The 23,395-nt window shown below is 35.2% G+C and overlaps 1 protein-coding gene across 3 annotated transcripts in view; it reads left to right on the top strand.

Moving 5' to 3' along the window:
* OTOGL (otogelin like) overlaps positions 1 to 23,395 on the top strand; it is a 194,826-nt gene that overhangs the window by 123,212 nt on the left and 48,219 nt on the right. For all 3 annotated transcript variants that reach the window (XM_074375352.1, XM_074375353.1, XM_045519426.2), the window contains 6 exons: positions 9,414 to 9,548; positions 14,228 to 14,377; positions 16,754 to 16,873; positions 19,500 to 19,616; positions 20,434 to 20,590; positions 21,257 to 21,283. In XM_074375352.1, the coding sequence (XP_074231453.1) occupies positions 9,414 to 9,548; positions 14,228 to 14,377; positions 16,754 to 16,873; positions 19,500 to 19,616; positions 20,434 to 20,590; positions 21,257 to 21,283 (706 nt within the window). The remainder of the gene's footprint in view (positions 1 to 9,413; positions 9,549 to 14,227; positions 14,378 to 16,753; positions 16,874 to 19,499; positions 19,617 to 20,433; positions 20,591 to 21,256; positions 21,284 to 23,395) is intronic.

Genomic DNA, 23,395 nt, shown 5'->3' with positions numbered 1-23,395 from the left:
ATATCTTTAATGTATTTGGATTTCCTGTATACCTAAACTTTATTTAGACATCATTGATCCCAGAATTAAATTTCTAAATGAAAAATGTAAGTTTCAGGAAGAAGTTGCTCAAGAATAAGCAAAATAACCTCTTTTTCCTCTGGCTAGGTAACCTGTGATTATCTTGAATGCGTGGTTGTCTTTTTTTTTTCTGCGTAAGGCTTTTAATGTTATTCGAGGTTTGTGTATGATCCTGTTCTTCAAGCATATGTCAAGAGAGTAGGCACATTCCCACGTTGTATTAATTCTGTCAAAAAAAAAAAAAAAAAGAACAGTAAAATCTATAGCCTTCCAAATTGAAACAAAGCTCTTGCTTATGTTTCAAGGGAAATCACTGAATTTCCCTTTCAGTGCTACTCTTAGCCTCCTTTATGAACAATTTGAAGTTTCTTTAAGAATAAATCCCTGGGAATGGATTTGGCAGTCAGATAATTGTAGAAGATGACAAGTTGCCTATACGGGGTGTGTGTGTGTGTGTGTGTTGTTTTGATAATTTTTGGAGCATAGGAAAGGCACAGTGGTGCATATACATTCTGTGAGTACTTGTCCTAATGAGCCTTACTTGGCAAACAAATTTACATTAGAACTTTTTCATCCTCCGAGGTTTAGGTCGCAAATTGATAAGCTTGGAAAAGTAAATAACAGTTTAGAGATTTGAATACATGAACTGACACCTTTTTCTCAAAATCTATCAGACTGATTTTGTACCAAACCCTTTCTTCCCTTGATATTTAGATGCCTCTGACACTCCTTTGAGTTCCCTCTTCCTTTGACTTTCGGGGTATTATGCTTTTTGAGCCCTTCAGTGTCTCTCCTAATTTCTCCTTTGTCTCTTTGTTGCCTTTTCTGTTTGCCTAAGTCTCAGACCATAAATGACTGAGTTGGCTCCTTCAGGGCAAGGATCGAATCTTAGTCACTATTGTTTCACCAGTGCGGAGCACTGTGCTGGGAATATGGTTGTTCATTGAGTGTTGAGTGAACTGCTCGTCTGCTCTTGGCTCTTTGCTCTTTTCTCCTACTGCTTCATGTGTTCATCCACCTCTACAGTCTTAACCACGTCTACAGGCTGAGTTCCAAACTGACATAAACAGCTGTGACCTTCAATTTCTAGGCTTTCTGACTCAACTTCATCCCTACAATAATACATTTTTTTTCATTCTGTTAATCTTTCTAAGACTCCCATTGCAATCATGTCATTGCTTTTTTTAAGAACTAAAGTTGACTCCCAATTACCAACCTCCAGAAAGTCAAAATTCCCATGATAGTCTTTCAAAGTTCTCAGTTATCTCTATTTCTCCTCTTCCTTTTTTCCCGGGGTATTTTCTGTACCTGATTGCCTCTGCTCCCACAGAGTGACTTTTCCAGTTCACATTTATCTGTCCTGTTCTTACATTCTATTGTATTTAATAGTCATCATGTCAAAAGTAAGCAACTCATTATATCCTGATTATTTTATATGTGCTCAGCTAGATTGTGTATGATTTTATGCTGTGCTACACTTCTTTTGGGTTCCTCATAAGGAATAGCACAGTTCTATTATAAGAGCTGAAAAATTACTTGTTCAGTTTTCTAACAGTCTCTATTAGAGGGTAGAAATCACAAGCTTATACTTAATTAATTATCTAATATTCATTATAAATGCATATACATGCCTTCAACCTGAAGTATGTAGAGCAACACTTCTTAAACTTTAGTGGGTGTGCACATGACCTGGAAATCCTGTTAAAATACAGGTTCTGATTTTATGGATTTGAAGCAGGATCTTGGATTCTGCAATTTTTAATAAGGTACCCTGATGTTCCATGTCCATGGTCCACTCTTTGAATAGAGAGGATGTAGAGCACTTCCATCTTTAAAAAATTAATTTAACTATTAAATTTTTTAACCTATTTTTGAAATTCTCTTCTTCCTCTGAAGAGTAAACTTTAAGTCACACCTAGAAAAAAGAAAGTATCATTAACAGTATTATATCAAACATGACATGTTCCCATTGGACATATCATCAAGGTTAATTAATGATGATTTTTATGGTGCCATTTTAAGTAGCAAAACAAAAATTCTGCCAAACTGTATTTTCACTTTGTATATGGAAAAATTATTTAGAGTATTTACTAAAGGTATTTAAAACCTTGTCCACACATCACTGTCTTTGCAAACGTTTTCCAATGTGTGACAATGGTCTTTGCTCATACATTATCCATTTCATTCATTTAATAAGCAATTCTTAAGGCCTATTAAATGTAAACTGTGTTAACAAAGACTTGACTACTCTGTATATTAGGCTAGATTGCTCCAAGACAATTCAAAAGTTTTGAAAACAGATATCATGCCCTCCATTTCTCTTTTCCTCTTACAGGCATTTTGCGAAATGCTGGGCATTTGGTGAACCCTTAAAAACTACTTATTTGATCTGTATGTCCCACCTGGCTTTTTCTTAATTCCTCATTTCCTTTGCAGAAGAGAAATCATAGTACTTACCACTGTATTTTCAAACATGATTGTGCAGAAAGTAGACTATTTGTCTCAACTCTGATTCCTGAAAGTATATTCTTGTAGTTGATGCTGAATGATGGTAGCAGTCAATTTTTACTAGTGCTGCAATATAACAGTACCTTTTTATTTAGCAGGAAGAGCCATTAAGGTTTGGCTTTCAGGCTTCATAACCCTGATTTCCTATCATCACTTTAATTTGGTACTTTATCCTTCAGTAAAAATGAATACATCATGTTCAATCTCAAATTTTAGTAAGATATATCTGCCTGTATATGAGAAGACATGTCTCAGGAAATATTACTCCAACATTTGGATTACTTATTAAATATCTGGGTTAAGAGCCATCATAAGTGTTCTTATGGTAAAAGTAAGAGATAAAGAATAGTAAAAGTCTCAAATTTCAAGTTTTAGATTGTATATGCCTTTTTTTCTGCAAAAGCAGAATTACTCTTTTTTTTTTAATGTTTCTTTAAAAAGAAAGTGTGTTTATAAAAAAATAATCTTCAAAGCTTAACTTTTATTGAATTTAACTGGGTACTTAAAGAAAAGAAAACTGTTAATAATTAATTAGAATTATACTAGTAAATTACTGATTGTATTGTAATGGGAATTTTTACTGAAATTAAAAAAAGAAAAAACTCAGAACTAGGCCCCAACAATGGTTAGGACAATTTAACCAACATATGCTTGATAAGCCAAGAAATATTTTATTTTACCATGGAGCAGGTAATTATTTCATACCAGAAACAAATTAGTGATTTATCAATGCAACCTAATATTCATGATCTTGAAATATTATCATGCAAAATACTAAATTTCTCAACACTTGGATATTTTCTGCTGCAATTTTTTTTTCAGGTTTTTTTTTTTTTTTTTTGCTTACTCCATCTGCTTCTCTTTTTCATGGCAACCCCCCCCCCCCTTTTTTGAGGAGGGGAAGAAACAGCATTTCCTTTGGGAATGGTAGGATGACTTGCCAGCATGGTTCATTTACTTGCTACTTTTTCAGAGGTAGGAATCACTTCTGTGAAGAGCAAATCTAATTCTTTCTTCTTTGTCAAGCAGCTCTCTTTCCTCTTTGTTTTGATTACAAATTCCAGGCTTTATTTTTGTCATTTGTAAACATACTTTTATCTGGTGAAACTTACCATTTATTTCTTTGGGCCCTGTGAAGGATCTAGCAATCCAATTAATAAGAACTTCCCTTTTATTGGCCAGTTGGACTTCTAAAAATTGATACTTACTCAGTTTTATCTTAAGAGTATAATGTTAGTTGACTCTGACCTTTGAAGAGATATTAAAGGTTTTCTTTTGTTTTTAATCTTTGGATTGTGGAGTTTTAAATGTAGCTTAGTTTTAGTGAACACTCCCCCGTCTTTGTTGATGTTTGTCAAACTTAAAAAATTCAGGTTCTCTGATACTTCATTCATTTTGGAGGCTGTTTATGCTGTAATGTAAATAGCACATGGAATACAACACATTATTTTTTAAGTATGTTGAAGCAAATCTAGGACAAAGTTCATAATTGTATTTCCAGAGGTAAGACTTTTTTAAGAGTGAAAAGAGTTGAGAAACCAAACAGGACCTTAACCTGTGCTATAAACTCAAAGAAAGAGAAAACACTTGATGTTTTAAGCAAAAATGGGAAATTTTAATATTCCAAATCCCAGGTTTCAGAGCCAAATTCTACTTCCGTTATCTATGAGAAACCCCAGTCACTGCTCGATTTCCTCCTGTAATTTGTTCTAGATTAGGTTTTTCAACATTCTGTTTAATGCTATCTCAAATGTTCTTTATTCTCCTTAAGTCTTTGAAAGCCTTCTAATTTCATTGCTCTCAAATTTCTATGCCCTGCATCATTTTTCACATCAATATTTCTTGTGTGATTTATCTGTGTCCAGCCCTGTCCTGAGAGGTGGAGGCATAGTGATGTGCAAACATAGATGTGGGTCTTGCCTCTGACATTTAGGCTGGTGAGGGAGAGTGATTAATCACCTATCACAAAGTTCATATAAAATTGCAACTGTAAAAGTCAGTGGTGACCTATACAAAATCCAATTAAAACTTCTTACTGTTACTCTTTTTTTTTTTTGGAAGTAGTTCTTGCTTTGTCTTCTCTGAGGTAATTCTGCTGTTTTTGCTGGTCTTTGTCTCTGATCAGTCCTTAGTCTCCTCCGGTGGCTTCTTTCTCCAAGAATTTCTTAAAGCATTGGGTCTCACAAGTTCCATATTTTCATGAATGTCTCCTCTTAGTCACTCATGATCTCATAATACCTTGAAGGATAGACCCTGTTTGTGTGTATGTTTGTATGTGTGTGTATTTATTTATCCATCCATCTGTTCATCTATCTATCCACAGGAAATGAAAACAGAGAGGAAAGGAAGTTAAGGGAAATCATTTTAGGCAAAGATAAAGCTCTAGATAGAACTAGATAGAGCTATCTCTGTCAAATAAGTAAAATGCAAGCTAAGTGGCATGGTAATCATACAGTGGTGTGGCATTTCAGCAAAATAAAAAGTAAATAAACAGGGGAAGAAAGAACTAAACTGTAAAAATTAGATAAAAGTTTCACTCTGAATAAAATTTATTCCCACTGGAATGAAAATATTTTCTGCCTTCTAGAAGTTGTGAAACAGATGATAGAATTAATTAAATAAGAATTTGAGTGTATGTTAAGGGAATATAAGTGAATGAAAAAAGAAATGGCAGAATTAAGGAACAAATTGAAGCCTAAGTTGAGATATAAGTATTTCTTTTGAAAAATGGTACGTATACTACCTTTCATTTACCTTACCTTCCTTTGGTCATCCTAAAGGTGACTGAAAAAAATCATTCCTCCTTAAAAAAAACTTTTCATATTTTTGACTAACTTCCTGTTTAGCAACTCTGATTGCCTGTACATCTTTTTTTTCTAGCTTAGTCCCATTGAAGAAAAACTACTTTAAAAGTACCTTAAAGTTTTAGACTCAAGGGATGGGCAGCCGATTAAATTTTTTTTCCAAATAGGAATCATTTACATGTATTAACTATCTTTGAGCCAATAATCTTTATTCCCTAAAATGAGATTCTTAATGTGGTTTGTCTTCTGGGTGCAGTTTTTACTTCCATTTTTTGTATGACAAACATCCTGAAGACCAAGGAGTGAAACACAGAAAGACAACAACTTGGACCTTTATTGATATTTAGAATAATATATTTTGTCTACTTATGGTGGAAATGTTCACCCCAAATCAGTTCTTTATAGTTTTAGAAACATTTACATATCAGGAAAATCAGAAATATTTAAAATTAAGTTAAACTATATAATAAAACCTAAAGAAAATTGACCTCCAATTCTGATACATTAACATTGTCAAAGTTAAAATGGAAATAAAACTTATATTAATTTTATTTAATTTTTAAAATTCTGTGAGCAAAACTTTGTAGAAAGCTCTGGCATATTTTTAAAATTTATTTCAATAGGAAAATGAAAATCATGGAGTTTATTGAATTAATTCTTTAATGTTCTTTCAATAAATTAGTGTTTAATTTTCTACTTTATCCATGTAAGCTAACCCTTAAACATTGTATCCTTGTTGGAAAAATTAGGCAAGATATTTGTTATATTTTTCCATAAGATTCATCTCCCTTATTAATCTTAGATATTAAGGTTCAGTATGTAATTTGCATTGTAATAGTTTACCTACATTGGTAATAGACTCCATGTATTAAAATTTTCTAAAACATTTCAATAGAACATTAATATAGGTTTTCCAGTGTTTTCTTTCTTTCTTTCTTTCTTTCTTTCTTTCTTTCTTTCTTTCTTTCTTTCTTTCTTTCATTCCTTCTTTTTCTCATATTTAAGTCTACACTCTATGCCTCTATGTTGGGAGCTGTTAAACATACTGATATTAAGATATTAGCTGTGCCCTCAATTTTTTTATATCTAGGGGAGTTGTTAATAAATAAGAAGCTTTATGAAAGCTCTCTTGTGGGAATGTAACTGATTTTGACTAGAGAAGAAGTAAACAGACATGTTTCATGGAAGGGAGGCATTGGTCCTGGAGTATTTCACCCCATTATAACTAACTTCTTTACCAGTGTATTTTCAAGTAGAAGAACTTGTCAGTGAAGCACCTCAGGGTGGTCTTCCTTCTCAGTGACATTCTGCCAAGTGCTGGCTATTTCAGGGAACCAACAGTAGGGGATGCTGTAAAATTTTGCTTGCAAAACCATAAAGGAAATAAATATCCCAAAGAAATCCTGGGACAGGACAAAGATGTCACAAAGGTGACAACCGAAAAGTGGCTTTGTCTCCCAGGCAGCAGGAGTTCATGGATGTTCTGATGTCCTTCATGCAGCTGGAGCGATCTCTGTCTGAATGCTCTATTCTCCGCTTACTCAGGCTTGTTTTGGAACTCTGTGTTCTGTATCTTTTCTCTGTTTTTGCTTCAGTTCAGTCATTCTTTGCTTCCTCATACTTTAAGCTTACTCTCGCCTTTGTGGCCCCCACTCAACCTTCTATCCTCCCTATGTCTATTTACCTTCAGATCTTAAAACTTTTTTTTTTAACCAATATTTTCTGGTTCAAATGTGAGAGATAATCTAATTGGCTAGAGTTGTCTCCCCCCCCCCCCCAATCTGCATTCAAGTCCCTTGGCTTTCAAAGAATGTACTGCTTTGGGTCCATTCAGCTGTGGAACATAAACCATGGCTGCCAGAGGCTACTGTAGCAGGGACTTTCTGTGGGGTAGTTACCCCTGCAAGGGGCTGGGGCCATGACAAGTCATAGACTGATATATTGAGTAAAATAACACACTTCCTTGAGAGCTGCTGACATTTCATGTTTTGGAATCACTTGGGAGAGAGAATATTCTGTATCAGTGTTTTCAGTACTTGGGCTTAAAGGGTTTGAAGAATCCATGTGGCACATGGCCGTTGACCTTTTTCCTTTAGCTTTGTAATCATTAGTTACTGTGTTGCTTAGCAACTCTGTAGCATTATCTCCAAACCTGATATTAAATTGAAATACATTAGAAATGGAAATTGGAGAAACCCGACTCTTAGGAATTGATATTGTTTCAAGTTGCTGTCAGCATAACATGATATTACCAGGCAGGCCATACAATATAGAATATGTCTTGGCATTTCTGAGTTAATATAAAGAATAAAGCTAACATTGAGGCACTTTAATTAATAGTAATATAAATGTAATGGCAATAGAAATGCTTTCAGCCAGCTTTTTACATCCCTAAATCTAAATAACTCTTCCCAAGAGGAAGACCAAAACAGAACCCTGAATTATGTGTTTTTTTCTTCTTTGAAAATTGTTCATAAAGGCAGGAAAGTGTGGCATTATTTTTTTGAGTAGTACAATGCCATAATCATCTTAATGACCCTTATTATTCTCCTTTTCAAAATTTAGGCAATGCTTTGCACAAGAATTGTTTAATAAGAAGCAAAAGCTCTCGGTTCCTGTGACGTAAGGAAAATTGGGTCACAGAGGGACACATTAATTACTCTGTCAACAGCATTCACTGAAAACCCATCCTCTAGGCACTGTGCTATAGTAATTACTAATAAGACAGGAAGAATTTGGCCAAAGCAAGAAATATATATTGAGCTAGTGTTCATATTGTTGGTGATATAAAAAACTAAGTATGGAGAATTTACATCAAGACCTATTTGATTTCCAAACATTTTAAAGGCTTTTCTCACTTTGAAAATAAACACTGACCCACATGTGTAAAAAATAAAAAGAATTCAGGAAATGTGTGTGAGCCTTTGAAAACTGCAATTTGAGTCCGAAGAGAGTTGTCACTTTCCTTCTGATGAAACTCCCACCTTCCATAAGTTAGTGGAGGACTCGTAGAGCAGTGTGGCTTTAACTTTTGTGGGGGATAAGAGCCACTTCAAGACTTTGATGAAAACCATGGACTTTCTTCCAAGAAAAATGCAGATACTCAAAAACAACATTTTACAGTGAACTTCCAGGGTCTATAGAAGTATTGAAACCTATCTATAAAACTGGGATACAAATGAGAAACCCTGACTCAAGAGCGAGTTCTTAGCGGATGGAGAGGGGGTGGCTGAAGGAAGGTGAGGTTGAGGTGACAGGTGAGCAGGCTCCAATTAGAGTGTGGGACTAAATAATATTCTCTGAAACTAAGGATTTCCTATAACCTACAATTGATTTTTCTCCTCAACCATCACTAGACCCTTCCTAATTTCTCTACAAATGGCATTAAAAAAAAGGGTTTTGAACTCTGTCTCTGCCCTTATTTAGCTAAATGACCTTGGACAATCATTTAATCCTTCTTAACCTCTGTTTTTTGATCTGTAAAATGGAGATAATACATAATTCAAGAATTATCATAAGAATTAAATGAGACAATGTAGGTAAAGTTCAAAAGAAACCCTCAAATGATATGCATTATATTATTTACTAACATGGTACCGAAGTTTTTAATTTATTTCAGTTTTATCTTGAGGCAGATAATTATTTAGCTGGAAAATGATTTAAAATAAAATGAAAGATGTTGTCTAAAATGCAAATATTTCTTTTAAAATTCCCCTAAGTGACCTGTCTTGTTGGGTATTTGATGGAAAGAAACTGGTTGATAAATTCGAGCTACCATTATAAAATGGAAAAAAAGCTTTGTTGGAACATTTTAACAGAAGATACTATAGATAAATGTTTAAGGATGGAGTTATCTTGGTATATTTTTACTAAATTCTTCACATTATTAGATCAAAATGATTTTTATTTTAGAGGTAAGTTGTATTTCAATTTCAACACAATTCATTGTAAATCTTGGCCTTCTTTAAGATTTGTTAACAAAAAATAGTATATATATATATAGCATATATTTGTATTAACATAATATTTTTGACATTTCAGAGTCCAGATGATTCAGATGTATCTGTCATTGCTCAGAACAAGAAATGCTTTGACAATGGTATTGTTTGCTCTAAAAGTGTTTTGATTTCAGTTGGGGACACTGAAATTTATCTGAATGATACTCCTTACAAACAGGTTAGTGAATTGGTTCTTTTAAAATCATTTTAACTTGTCCTGAGAATACTGAAAATAAAATAGAAGCAATTTGGGCTACTTTTCTCTATAAGTGGTTACTAGATTTAGATTTTTTTTCTTTGTCATTTTATGTGGCTTCAGTAAATCATACTTCACTTGTCTCTTTTGTTTGCATTTCACTTCTCCACATGACAATTCTCTCCCCTTTTCTTCATTCCCATGGTCGTCATTCTGTCCGTAGCCACTGTCACCTGTTACCTGGAGTACTTCCACATCCTCCACACTAGACTCCTGGCTTCCAGTCTTAGTTTCTCCCCTCTGATCCAACCTGCTGCACCAAAGCAACGGTGGTCTTTCTAAAATGGAGATCTAGTCTCCTGTCACTGTAGTGCTTCAAAACTCTCAAGTGTCTGCTCATTGGCCTTCCAAGACCTCACCAGTCTGGCCATTGCCACCCCTCCTGCCACACGTCTCATTACTTTCTCCCCTAAGCCCACATTCCAGAAGCTGGAGATGGTATTGGTTCTTTAAATGCTGTTATTTCTCTCACCTTTAGTTCTTCATGACTGCCTGCTCCACGTATTCCTACAAGTCTTATCTTAACTCCTTGAGGGAGCTCTTCCTCATACCCTCAACCTTTCTGACGGGATATGCATCATACTTTGGTGACATTGCTTATGTGGTTGTCTGTCTTCTCCATCTGCCTATGAGTTCTGTGAGAATCAAGACCACTGTTGTCTTTGTTCGTTCTGGTATCCTTGGAGCCTGCCCAGTTTGAACGAATGAATACATTTCCTTTACTCATTCAATGATTCATTCATTTATTTATAATATCTACTTTGTACCAAAATATGTGTTGGCTATTGGGTCTACAACAGTGGAAAAAATGCTGTGCTTGTCTTTAAGGAACGTATACTCAGGTGAAGGACACACCCAGGTCAGTGAGGCTGTGCAGTGTGACGTGCTCTGGTAGGAGGGTGTGTAGGAGGTCAGGAGAACCCCTAAGAAGAAGACCCGAGCCAGCCTTGATGCTCAGGGTAGTCGTGAAGAGCAGAGATTTAGTACTCACTTAGAACCCCTGCTCTACCACTTGCTAACCATGTCACTTTGGGCAACTTTACTTAACCCCTCCAAGCTGCAGCTTTCCCATTTGTATATTGGGATGATTATGGAATGTACTTCTTAAGCTCATATGAGGATTAGATGAAACAATGAAATTTCAAGAAATGGCTCTCCTCCTCTCCTTAACCCTCCTTATTTTGAAGGCTTAGAAGAAAGGCTTTGGATGAAATGATTTGAACTGAATCTGAAAAGACAAGTAGGTAGTAGCCACTTGGAGAGAGAGCAGAAAGGCAGTCAATACAGATGAGCAGTTCTGTTAAAGGGACCAGAGCTGGATGATAAAATGGCATGCTGGAGACCTGCAAGCAGTTGAGTTTGGTTGAATGATGTGGGGATAGAGGAGGGAGGAGTGTCCAGATTGACTTTAACACAGGAAGCTTGGGGACAAGGACAGTAGACAAGGAGGAGGCTGGTTCCAGACCATGGAGTAAGATATCTGAACGCATTTTGTGAAGAAGAAATTTTGGAATTAAGTAACATGATCTAACAGATGGCCTTTAATAAGTGGCCTCTCCTTGAGTTTTTAGAATACTACCTCTCAGTTTGATCTGCAAAACTTCTGCATTAAAATCATCTAGAATATTTACTTGAAGAGCTGGTTCCTTTTCTCCACCTCAGGAATTAGAATGGCTGAAGTTGACAGTCAATATTTTCGTGGTACCCCAAATTCTTCTGCACATGAAGGTTTGAGCATCAGCACCATAGATCACAGCTCATGTCTCAGAAGTGTTGAGACCAACCAGGCAGCACTCAAGCTTTGAACAAAATAGAGTTTCTGCAAGTCACGTTGACATCTTTTTGAAGTAATCACTGTAGTTTGGGGTAGCCATCAGCTGGATATCCATTTATAAGTGAAGGTTCTCTCTAAGAAAAAGGATGTGTTAAAAAAGAGAAAACTTGGAGAGAAAATAGTAAATGCTCTTATGAAGACTGTTTGACACATATTTTGAAGTGGTAATGACAGCTCGGTGTAACTTTCATCTCCCAATTTTCACCTGAATGTAGGTGTTGATAAATCTCCTTCATATCAGTTGTGAAGTATGAAGTAAGATGAAGAAAAAAAAATCATAAAAATAGTTTGACTCTGAAAAATCCCCAACTAATAATTTTTCTTGAGCATCAAAAGTGAAAATAAATACCATTTATTTTATGGCAGATAGATTGCTCATTCAGGGGAAAGGAAAATAAAATCTGTTATTTTTTTTCAATACATGTACAATTCTAATTTTATCAAATATGTAGGATATAAACATTTTATAAATTTGTTTACGCTGCATTTTAAAAGTTTTAATTCTCCAGTTTTATAACTTATCTAACATCACCTGAGTTTGTTAAAAGTGCTATATTTCTCCTCTGCGGTGGGGGTCTCTGTTTTGGGCGATTCATAATACCTTGCCCTTATAAGGAGAAGCATCTTTACTTCGTAATCTGAAAAGAAAGGGAGGGATACAGTATCTCCTTTGAACCAAAGAGGATTGTTTCTCTTGTAGCAAACTGCCCTGTCTAATAAAAATGAAGGATTTAGCTCTACATGCAAATAGATTTTCTTTCACATCAGAATAATTGATACCAAAACAACCTGAAGGAATTCCAATAATAAGCTGCCTTCTCCAAAAATTTATTTTATGTTGCAATGATATGTCAACCAGTGTGAGGGAAGTTTAGTAGGAAAACACATGAAAAAAGTGTTTCGTGGATGGAAAAGGAGCCATAAGCCGCAAATATTTCACTTTGCTTCTTTGATTATTGCTGTTCAGGCTGGAAGCTGAGACCCGTGAGCAATGCAGGAAGGGGTTAAAAATATGTGAGTCACCCTTTATCTAGAAGGTGATGTTACTGCCGTAAACTTGACAAAGTGCAGCTTTCTAGGAGCTAACATTCACGTGGAGGGTGGAGACAGATAATAAAGCCAAAGACAAATCAGGTAATAGAAAGGTCCTGAGAAGTGTAATCAAAATAATAAAAGTAGTTCCTGTGGCAGACAGTGATGTGGGGCCTGGCAGGCTACACATTTTATGGACCTAGCGAAAAATGAAAACGTGGAGCCCCTTGTTCAAAAAAGGGAACATTGTTTTCCTTTGGTTTGCAGTCTCTCTTGAGCCACCACAGTGGTTTTTTTTTATTATTATTATTTAATGCCTCACTCACTCGGGCACTAGGATACTCCTAGGTTGAGGGCAGACCCTTGCAGGTACCAGGGGCCTTGCCCCATAACTCCATCTTGGCACTTGGGACTGGGAGGAAATGAGTTTAGGCAGAGTCCCGTAACAATATATACTCTCCTGTATAATACGCTGAGCACTTGTAAGCATGACCTTGAGCTTGGAGATTGAAAATTCCTTATGGACATGACTGACTATTTAATTTGCCCTATGAAAGATTCATAAAAATGTCCACTATAGTATGGTGTTTCCAAACTATCCTTTTGTTATTACTCGGGGGAGAAAAATAACCAAAGGATTTTGTACCTCCTTCCCAATTTTTATTTTGCTTCTGGTCATGTTTGTTTTACTTACTTTTGACTTAAGCATGTATTTTCAAAGTTGGTATATGAGCTAATTTCAACATCAGGTTCAACTGGGGTAGAACAGGGTAGAGCCCTTGCTCCTAAAGACATTACATGGTGTCATTTTAGGTTAAAGATACTCTAAATTTTCCCAGTGGGTTCCACCTTTAGTTTTCCCTACTATTATTCTTCCTAGCACATACATTATCTTCTTTTAAAATAGAAACATAGTCTGTCACTTTCCTATTCAAAAACCTTTACTGAGTACGTTTCGCATGTGAATAACAGTCATTGACTATGATGGGTAACTTGATGGCAGAAGGTCTCAGTCTGCTTGTCGTGGAATCCATGCCCCAGCCCTTTGGTGCTCTCCTTAGTCCTGAACAAATCTCAAACTTTCTTGCCCCTAAGCCTCTGTTCAAGTGATTCCTTCCGCTAGGAATGATTTCCCCCCCCACACTCATTTTTAGCCCTCTATATCCTCCTATGTATGGCCTCTTAAAAATCAGCAGTATATGTCCCACTTCTTGCAAGAAGCCTTCCTAAGTCCTTTTGATGAAAATTCATCTCCTCCCCTCCACCTCTCTCTTTCTGCACACACAGACACAGACACAGACACACACACAGATACAGACACACACACACACACATACACACACACACACACTGTGCTTTTGTTTTTCAATTACATAGGTAAAGTCATCCATTTTTAGTATTCAGTCATATTTATTCACCATCAGTACAGCATTGCTAAGTCGGCAGGTTATCTCCCCTAATGTGTCCTGCCCTTGTTTGTGCTCTTCTCTATAATTGAAATATCTTTTTCCTTTGCTCATTAATCCATGTTGAGCTTATCTACCAGTTTATGTCTTGTTACCAACTTTATGTTTTTTCCTATTTTATACATTTGTTTTGTCTTTCACTATAGAATTTAGGAAAGACAGGGCCAAGCAAAAATACTTATTGGTGAATATTAACTTAATATTCACATTTTGGTTAGAAAACAGGCAATTCATTTTTTTCTTTCTTTATTATTATTTTTTTTTTGAAGAAACGATCAGGTTTTTTTCTGGAAAATAAACCTACGTACCAGCTTTGGAAAGCAGGATACTACATGGTAGTATACTTTCCAGAGAAAGATATCACTGTTCTTTGGGATATGAAGACAACCATCCATATCAAAGTTGGACCACGGTGGAAGGTAAGTCAACCTACTTGGTAGGTCAGCCCAAATGAGATGCAAAAAATGAAATTGCATTGACTTTTTGATGTTTTACAGAAATAAAACAACTGCTGTTTTTTTTTAAGAAGTACGTTATAATTTCAGAATTACTAATCCATACCTTAGAGAAGAGCAATGTTACCAACTGGAGTACGGCGTTGTGTGCGGTTCTTTTTGACTTCAGCCTTATAGTATCCAGTTTTCCAAAGTTACGTAGGTCAACTTCTTCCCCCTCTCCCACCCTGCAGCGTGGTTATGTGATATATTTGACAGTTAAATTATTTTATTACAATTTGCATTCCACCTTTTCCTTCACATTCTGGATTTTTTTTTAAGTTTTCATAAGTAAATTCTTTTAAAATGTAAAATAATTTACTTTTATGGTCTATAGTTCTATAGATTTTAACAAATGCATGGAATTGTGTACCCACCACCAGAGTTCTATGTAGAATAGGTCCACCAACTCCCAAATTTCTCCCGTGTTGCCCCTTTTTTTTGTCAATTCCTACTTCTAACCCCTCACCCTTGGTAACCACTGATCTATTTCCCATCTGTATAGTTTTGCCTTTTCTGGACACAGTAGAAATGAAACCATGCAATATATAGCCTTTTGGGTCTGTCTTCTTTGACTTGGCAAATTTATTCAAGACACATCCATATTGCTGAATGAATTCATTGTTTGTACCTGTATACTGCTGAGTAGTGTTCTGTCGTATGGAGGTACTAATTTGTTATAGACATTAATGGTTGAAGATTCAATCTGGGTTGTTTACAGTTTTTGGTAATTTATATTTTAAATTGTTGTAATTATTGTTTACTATTAAATATTGTAATAAATATTTTAAAATATTTTTATTATTTAGATATTTAAATTTTTACTAAATGTTTTAAATTTATATGTTGATGTTGGTTTTGAAACATTGAAATATTTTTAAAAATCCGGTGTATCTGGAATTGAAATTGAGACTCATGAATATAGTCTGTGGCAACTTAGAGAAAATGGGAATAATAACAAATTCTGGTAAAACCATGGAAAATATACATATTTTTTAAAAAAATTAATGTTATAAATTTAAGAAAAGATTGTATATTGGTCATTTTCTTTCAACCCTAAGCAAAATAAAGCCCAAAAGTCTATTCCTCAGTGTTTGCTGGCATCTTGCATTTCTTTGATGAAGATGAAAAAACTTCAACTACATTTTCTGCCATTTTCCATTGTTTATCCTCCCTTCCCTACTTTTTGGAAACAAATTGACCATTTATTCTTCTACATCTCCCCTTACTTTTACTGCTGCCTTAAATTTTGGGGTGACCAACTGTCTTTGAAGAGGCCACTGTCTTTGAACAGATATTGTAGCTTCTGGAGCAGAGGCACCATAGAAAGCAGTGGCTGTGGCACTTGCAATGTCAGGGTTATTGTCAGCTTTGCTGGAGACACAGGCAGTCTACTTTACCGTTAACTAAGGGCAGCATATATATATGACTGGAACATTATGCTGTACACCAGAAATTGACACATTATAACTGACTATACTTCAGTAAAAAATATACATGAAAAGAAAGTTTAGCTTGTTTAATTTCAAAGTTTTAAGGAGGGTTTTCATTGTTTCTGGAAGATCATTCTTCTCTGAACTCTTAGTCTGTCTCCTTCCCAACAGTAAAGTTTGTCACGTTATTTGAGGAAATGCAGTGAATATTGTTGACGTGAATAATTCATATTGCACTTGTAGTAACCATTGTACAACTCACAACAAACTTTATAAAAATCAGGTAAATTTTCATTTATTGTGCCTCATGGTGGCATGATATATGAATATAAAGTTAACTTTTTCTTTAAAAGTTATGTTTTGAAAGTTTTGGCTTTTCAAAGTATTACCTAGAGAAAGAAAAATTATTTCTATTGTTTCAAAATTTGTAGTGTCACAAAACGGTGTTAAACATATCAAGAGGTGCTCTTTCATCATTAAAATATATGTGTATAAATACATACTATATATACACATATGGCTATAGACACACACATATATATACATATATATACACAAATATATATATACTGTAGTGTTTATATTATAGTTTTCCAAGTTATTTATATTATTAGTTGCCAATTCTAAGACATTGGTAAGTGTGGACAGATAAAATTTAGGGGATGGTAAAATATTTTTGAGAATCTAAATAGCTGTTAAATATAATTAAATAGATATGAAATTCCACCTTCTTGAGACATATTTTAAGTGGTTATTGTAGAAATTCTTAAAATACCTATTTTAAATCTCTTGAAAATTTTAGTGAATACTAGTCCTTAAGCGTGGAAGTGAATATAGAATATTTCATGGTAATTTTCTTTCACTTTAGAACAAATTATCAGGATTATGTGGAAACTTTGACAAATGTACTTCAAATGATATGACCACATCCAATAACTTAGAAGTAAGGAATGCCCAGGTATTTGGAGATAGTTGGGCACTAGGACAGGTAAGTGAAATAGATGCGTTTTAGAACTAAACAAATGTTTTTTGGTGTATTTATTCACTAAAACATTTTATTCCTCAGGAAGATTTATTTAAGTAACAGTGTTTTGTGCAGTATTTGTACAGTAATTCATAGTTGACAAACTGCTTTCACATTTAATTTCTCATAGTTCTTGTGACAATCTTGTAATGTAAAAGATATTGTGTCCATATAATAGGCAAAGAAATTGAGACTCAGGAAGGTTAAATGATTTCTCTAACATTGTATAACCAGTAAGCAGCAGGGGTGACTTTCAAATTCACAAATTCTAATCTCATGCTCTTCCTCTTACAGCAAAATGCTTTTCAAATGTATTTGCATTTCTAATGATGTAATTTTTGTCAACTTGAGGTAATGAATAAATGAAGGCAGAATTTCTTAGCATTTGTTTTCCAGGCTGTGTGGGGTGGGTAGGGATAAGAAGTGGATTTGTGGCCAACTACCTTTTGGAGCGGTTTGAATGAATTAAGTCAGACATATTTCATTTTTGGAGGATTTCTTGAGGCATTCCGAGAGAGGGATATGTTTGAAGGGATTCCCAAACTTACTGACACAGAACTTAGGTTTGTATGTCTTGGTTCTCAAGGAAGTAGGGTTTTCCATGGGACACTGAGAAATGCTGAACTAACTCAGAAAACAGTCAAATTGGAAATTTGTTGTACTCTTTTCTTCTACCTTTTTTAGCCTATTTTTCTTTCTAACTGAAAGGAGGGTCTGCTGCTACAATTTCCTCATTGGTTACTATTTGATCAGCTGCTTTACTACCTTGCCTAATTTACTAACATATCTCAATCTCTTCAAAAAACTGAAAAGGGATTGGGGTTAAGCATCCACTCAATTCAGTAAAATTTAAGTAATGTGATGTAAGTTGGAGAGTATAAAGGGTTTTTTTAAAAATATAAAATGTATTAAAGAATAACTAACTTGTAATAATACTTAAATATTTGGACCAATCAAAGAATTTTAGACTTACTATAACACATATTCTTACCTATACCTAATGGACAAAGCTGAAAATCAAATACTTTTTTTCATTCAGTAAGTTCTATTTAGCACTCAGTATTTTCCAGGATTTGTCAACAAACAATATGATTAAAACACAGCCACTGCCTGTGTTTAAAGGAATTTAAAGTCTATGTTAGTAGATGAGGTAGAAAAATTAACAATGAATATATGAGACAGGTGCGTTGATAGAGGTGTATACAGCATGGAGTTCGCGATGGTCAGAGGAAGGTTCTGAGAAGGTGCCATTGAGCTGAATCCTGCAAGACTTATAGCAGCTAGAACAGTGAAGATGATGGGAAAGAGTTTAACAGTAAAGCAGAGGGCAGCCCTTTGGAAGGTGTCAGGAGGACTGGAGTGAATATGGTGCCTAACAGGAATTTCAAGAAGTTCAATATGGCTGTGGTGGGAAGGTCTGAAGGAGGGAATGGCTGGAACACAAAATAAAGAGCTGTAAGCTGTGAGTGCTGTGATCTGGACTAAGGGCCCTAAGCTAGGTAAGAGGCCCTTATGATCTAGCTAGAAATGTCAAGTCAGTGAACATTTAGAAAACTACTCAAATTTGAGAGACATCAAAGATTTGAAACAACAGCATTTGTTGAAAGACTGTATAAGGAAGGATGAATTTGGAGAAGGGAAGAAAGTCTCCTACCTTCCTGGCTTACTGGTTAGACGCTGAGGCAGTGCAAAGAGGAGAGTGTGTGGTAGGGGACAGTGGGGACGATACAGCAGTGTAGAGATAAATACAGTTCAGGATGTTTTGAGAGAGAAGGGAGGACAGAGATACTTATGTGAAAATGTCCAAGTTTTGAGGTTCAGAAAAGAGATCTGGACTGAAAATACGGATTTGGCAGTTCCTGATATATTCAGGTTGCTGAAGCCATGAGAAGTGTATACAATGAAAAAAAAAAAGGAGATCTGAGGATGAAGCCTTAAAACAAGGGTGGCGGGGATAGGGAGGAGCATCCAAGTGAATGAGGAGGAGACCCAGCAGAAGATGGTGCCACCAAAAACACGAGAGACGCGTCAGAAGGGCAAAGTATTCAACAACATCAAAGACAGGGAAAGATCAAGTGAGAGAAGACTGAAAAGTTGCCTTTGTATTTGGTAACGAAGAGATCCAGGATGACTTTTCCCAGGGAGGTTTCAGGGAGGTGGATTAGGAGAGGCAGAGATCAAACTGTTGAGTGTATGGGAGGTGAGCCGGTAGGCACCTGAGTCTGTGCAACCCCTCGGAGGATGGCTTGTGACAGAAATGAAAGAGGTGAAAATTAAAGGAAGGGAAATAATTTGTTTATGTCATTTTTTTTTAGTCATGTCAAGCTGCACTTGAAAATTTAAACATCATTTACCTTCACTCTCTAATATTGTCATGATTTTAGTAGTAAATTTAGTTGCCGTCAACAATAATATATGCTCTTAACACTGAATTGGCCGAGCGCAGGTGCTTTAGGTAAAGACCGTCTAAAAGAGTGAGAATATATTAGGTGTGGTTGTAATGAATGAAGTCAGATTAGGTTACCCTAGTTTCAGCTTCAGAAGTCACCCTTTAAAAGCTTTCTTTTCTCCCTGAACTTTTTTTCCGCAGTGTGAAACCCCAAGTGAATCATTTAAACCCTGCGAGGCACATCAAAACAAATTTCCTTACGCCAAGAAGGAATGCTCCATTTTGTACAGCGATGTTTTTGCTCCTTGTAGCAATGTGGTAAATAAATGTTTTACTAAACTTTCCAATTTAAACAGATATTGCTGTGTGTATAATATTGAGACAAACAGGACAAATAATTTAGCTACCCATTGGCTTTTCAGGTGTACTACCTAAATCCTTGTTAGGAAGACGAATTTGGTAATTTGTTTTTTCTGTACACTTGACACATTTAGTTGATTTATGTTCTCCCTCACTCCATCTTATTTGACAGTGTACATTTTTACACAATATTTGTAATGATCTATTTTATGTCCATCATCAAAGCCATAAATGACTGATCAAGGCCAAAAATGTTTATTGTATTTTCACAGCATGCCACCAAATGAGCATTCTTCTCTTTAACCCAAAGTATAGTTTAAAAGTATTATCAGTGGTGCATTTAAAATGGTTTTAGAAGCACATTCCAAGATGGAATGTAATTTATTTAGAAATTTAACTTTCTAAATGTCTTTCTGACATAGTAATTTTAGGTCCCAATGGAAGTTTAAAAAATAGTTCAAGATCTTATTAAAAACTAAGTAAAAGTACATTTGGAAGCTTCTACGAAATATGAATCTGTTGTATTGCAGATGTTGAAATTATATTTGTTTGTTAGTCCCCTGTTTTGCTAGTTCTTTGATCTTACATTTGTCTAATAAATTCCTTTCCCCTTTGGGAAAATAGAGATTTGAGATACTGAGAACTCTAGGTGGCAGTGTTAGGCAGAGAACAGCAAATTTTGAAACTGTCCCAGTGAGTTTCTTTTAGAAGATTGAATTTAAATCGATTGTAATAGTACTTTTTGAAATTACTTTATCTTTCACTTCATTTTCAGATTGATGTTACTTCTTTTGCCAAAAATTGTCACGAAGACACATGTAACTGTAACCTGGGTGGGGATTGTGAATGTTTATGCACAAGCATCGCAGCGTACGCATACAAGTGTTGTCAGGAAGGGGTACCAGTTCACTGGAGATCATCTACTGTTTGTTGTGAGTACTCAGAGCATCGTCCCTAGGTGGGAACCTCATAAAGAGATCCACAATGTCTTACCATAGAACTAATGCTATGGAACTCATGGAAATAGAATTTCTTTAAGATGGGTAAATTTTTTACTCTTTTGACAATCAGATAAATTGTGGTATAGCTAAAGGATTTATAAAAGAAAACTTTGAGGTGACTCTTCTGTGTTTGACTGCTATCACTGTAACATTTGAACTATAAATTATTTATATACGGTCTCGGAGAAATTGTTTATGAGTCCATTTCTCTTATGGCTGTGAAGTTCCACTGTTCCAATTGTAAGAAACACAGTTTAAAAAATATCATTTTGAATTTGCTTTCAGATTTGATTCTTTAAACTTTTCATTTATTTGTGTAGATAGTAAGTCATCTGAAGAACAGCTTAAGATTTTAACAGTCTCCGTAGACATTGCTAAATTGGCAGATATATCTGCCTACCTATAAAATAATCTTAGGAAATTTAATGAATTATAACACATCACTCTTAAAGAATCCTTTTTGCTCAGAGAAAATTCCCAAATAATGATGTCATTCTGAGTTCTTTCACCTGGTCATTTATAAACCACATTTTGCATGTATTCAGGTAAGTGGTCAGATTCTTATGTAGTCTAATATTTCTTCTTTTTTTCTTTTAGCACTTGATTGTGAATATTACAATGAAGGTATGTGACATTTTAAGAATATCACTATAGTATTCTATTAAATGTATCTGAAGATTCAGGAAACAACTCAGGGAACAAAGTAGGAATAGTTCATAATTTGGCATACAGTGAACCCTTGAACAAGGCAGGGGTTGGGGCACCAACCCTCTGCACAATCGAAAATCCACGTATGGCTTATAGTCACCCTCCATATCCGCCGTTCTGCACTCTCAGATCCAACCAACCATGGATTGTGTAGTACTGTAGTATTTACCATGGAAAAAAATCTGCGTGTAAGTGGACTTGCTCAGTTCAAACCCGTGTTGTTCAAGTGTCAGCTGTATGACCCAAGGAAAGCCACTGCCTTCTAAAATGTACCTAAATTTCTAAGTATTTGTGTTAAAATTTACTCCCTGGAAAATAAAAAAAGTTTGTAATGAAGTCCTCAGTACCTAGGAGGCACTCAGTAGTTTTTGAATTGTATGAATAAATGAATGAGTCAAGCTAGCTAATTTTTTTTAGGTAAAAAGAATGAAAGACATATACCAGATGAATAAATATGGATATTATTCAAACTTTTATTATGTTGTGGAAATCAAAGAAATGAACTCTAAATGTGACAATAATAATACAAGGAATTTATTTAGCCATCATTGTAGGCAAAATAATTATTTCTGTATTGTCATAATGAGAACTTAACTGATTTAGTAGTGGTAATGAAAATCTCCTAGTTTCCTTCAAGTATTCAGATTTGCAACGAGAAGTCTAAGAGGAGTGCTACCCAAAACTAAGGCATAGATGAAGAGACAAAGAATTACATCCTCAGTGAAAATGCCAGACGTTAGCAGAATTGAAGCCTGCTTTTTGTCAAACCTATTTATTGAGGAAGGCATAACCACTTAAACCTAATTTAGACAAATAAGATGATCCAAGAAGGTGTCCATTTTGTCAGTAACTGAACAAATTCTGACCCATGTTGGATGGATTAGAGTAATAGTTATAGGAAAATTGAGCCATTAAAAAAAAAAAATCAAGCAACCAATCCAAAGTATTTTTGGTGACTTAGTAAGCCAGGCAGAATCTGTCAGCTATAAAAGTACAAAGAAAGCCAGAACATTTTAGTAAAACAGAGATGATGAATTAAAAAGAAAATGGACATTTTAGTCTTGTGGATGTTTTTGTTATGTCTAAAGAAGTTTGAGGAGGTGAAAAAAAACCCAACATTAAGCAAATTCTATGTTAATTAAAGAAAATTTAAACCAAACATATTTCCTGTTCAGGATTTTAAACACACACCTTTGCCCCACCCCCACACACACCCACTCCACATCAGTCCTTTGGACGCGATGCTTAAAATGAGACTGATTGTCTAATGTTAAGTACATAATAGTAACAACAGCTTTTGTTGTATTAACTATACCTATATCATATAATTTAAACTTCAAAATATGCCTGAAAGACATAACTTTTTATTAGTAGTAGTTAACACTTTACAAAGGAGGAAATTGAGGCGCAGAAGAATTAAACAACTTGGTCAAAGTCATTTAGCTAAAATGTGGTGAAAGGACTCATAAACAATGTAGGTTCAGAACCAATGAGCTTGACTTCCATGCTACACTGCCTAGTGACGGTTAGCACGTCCTAGTCTGGGAATGATCACCGCACATCATTATCGTATGCTCTGCACAACATACACAGACGTCAATTTGAGAAAATGCTCCAACAACTTCCTCACTTAAGAATTCTTGCCTCACACAGTTCTGCTGTGAAAATCTCCATCTGTGCCTTTGTACTTTCTGGCATCCCTTCTGTAGTCCCTTGGAAACAGAAGCAGAATTTTCTATGAATATTGAATTTCTACCTCTTGCTGCTTGGTACATTTTGCTTTTTGTCAGTAAGTCTGCTGCACTTCTAGTGGTGGTTCTTTTTTCAAGTGTGTTACAGGATTCTTCAAACCAGTTATTGTAGTTTCATCTCTAACACTGTATTGGTAATACTCAGAGGGTGAACATGGGGCATTTGCCCTTCATGAGACCCATGAAAGACAGAGATTCTGTTTCCTATGATCAGAGTAATAGGAAGAAGAGTCAACCTGCCAAGGAGAATAAAAGATTGTAAAAGTAATGTGATGAA

This window comes from Camelus bactrianus, chromosome 12 (assembly GCF_048773025.1).
Source record: "Camelus bactrianus isolate YW-2024 breed Bactrian camel chromosome 12, ASM4877302v1, whole genome shotgun sequence".
In the NCBI taxonomy this organism is placed as follows: domain Eukaryota; kingdom Metazoa; phylum Chordata; class Mammalia; order Artiodactyla; family Camelidae; genus Camelus; species Camelus bactrianus.
Note: the sequence above shows the minus strand (reverse complement) of the source record. Positions and strands in the feature narration are given on the sequence as shown.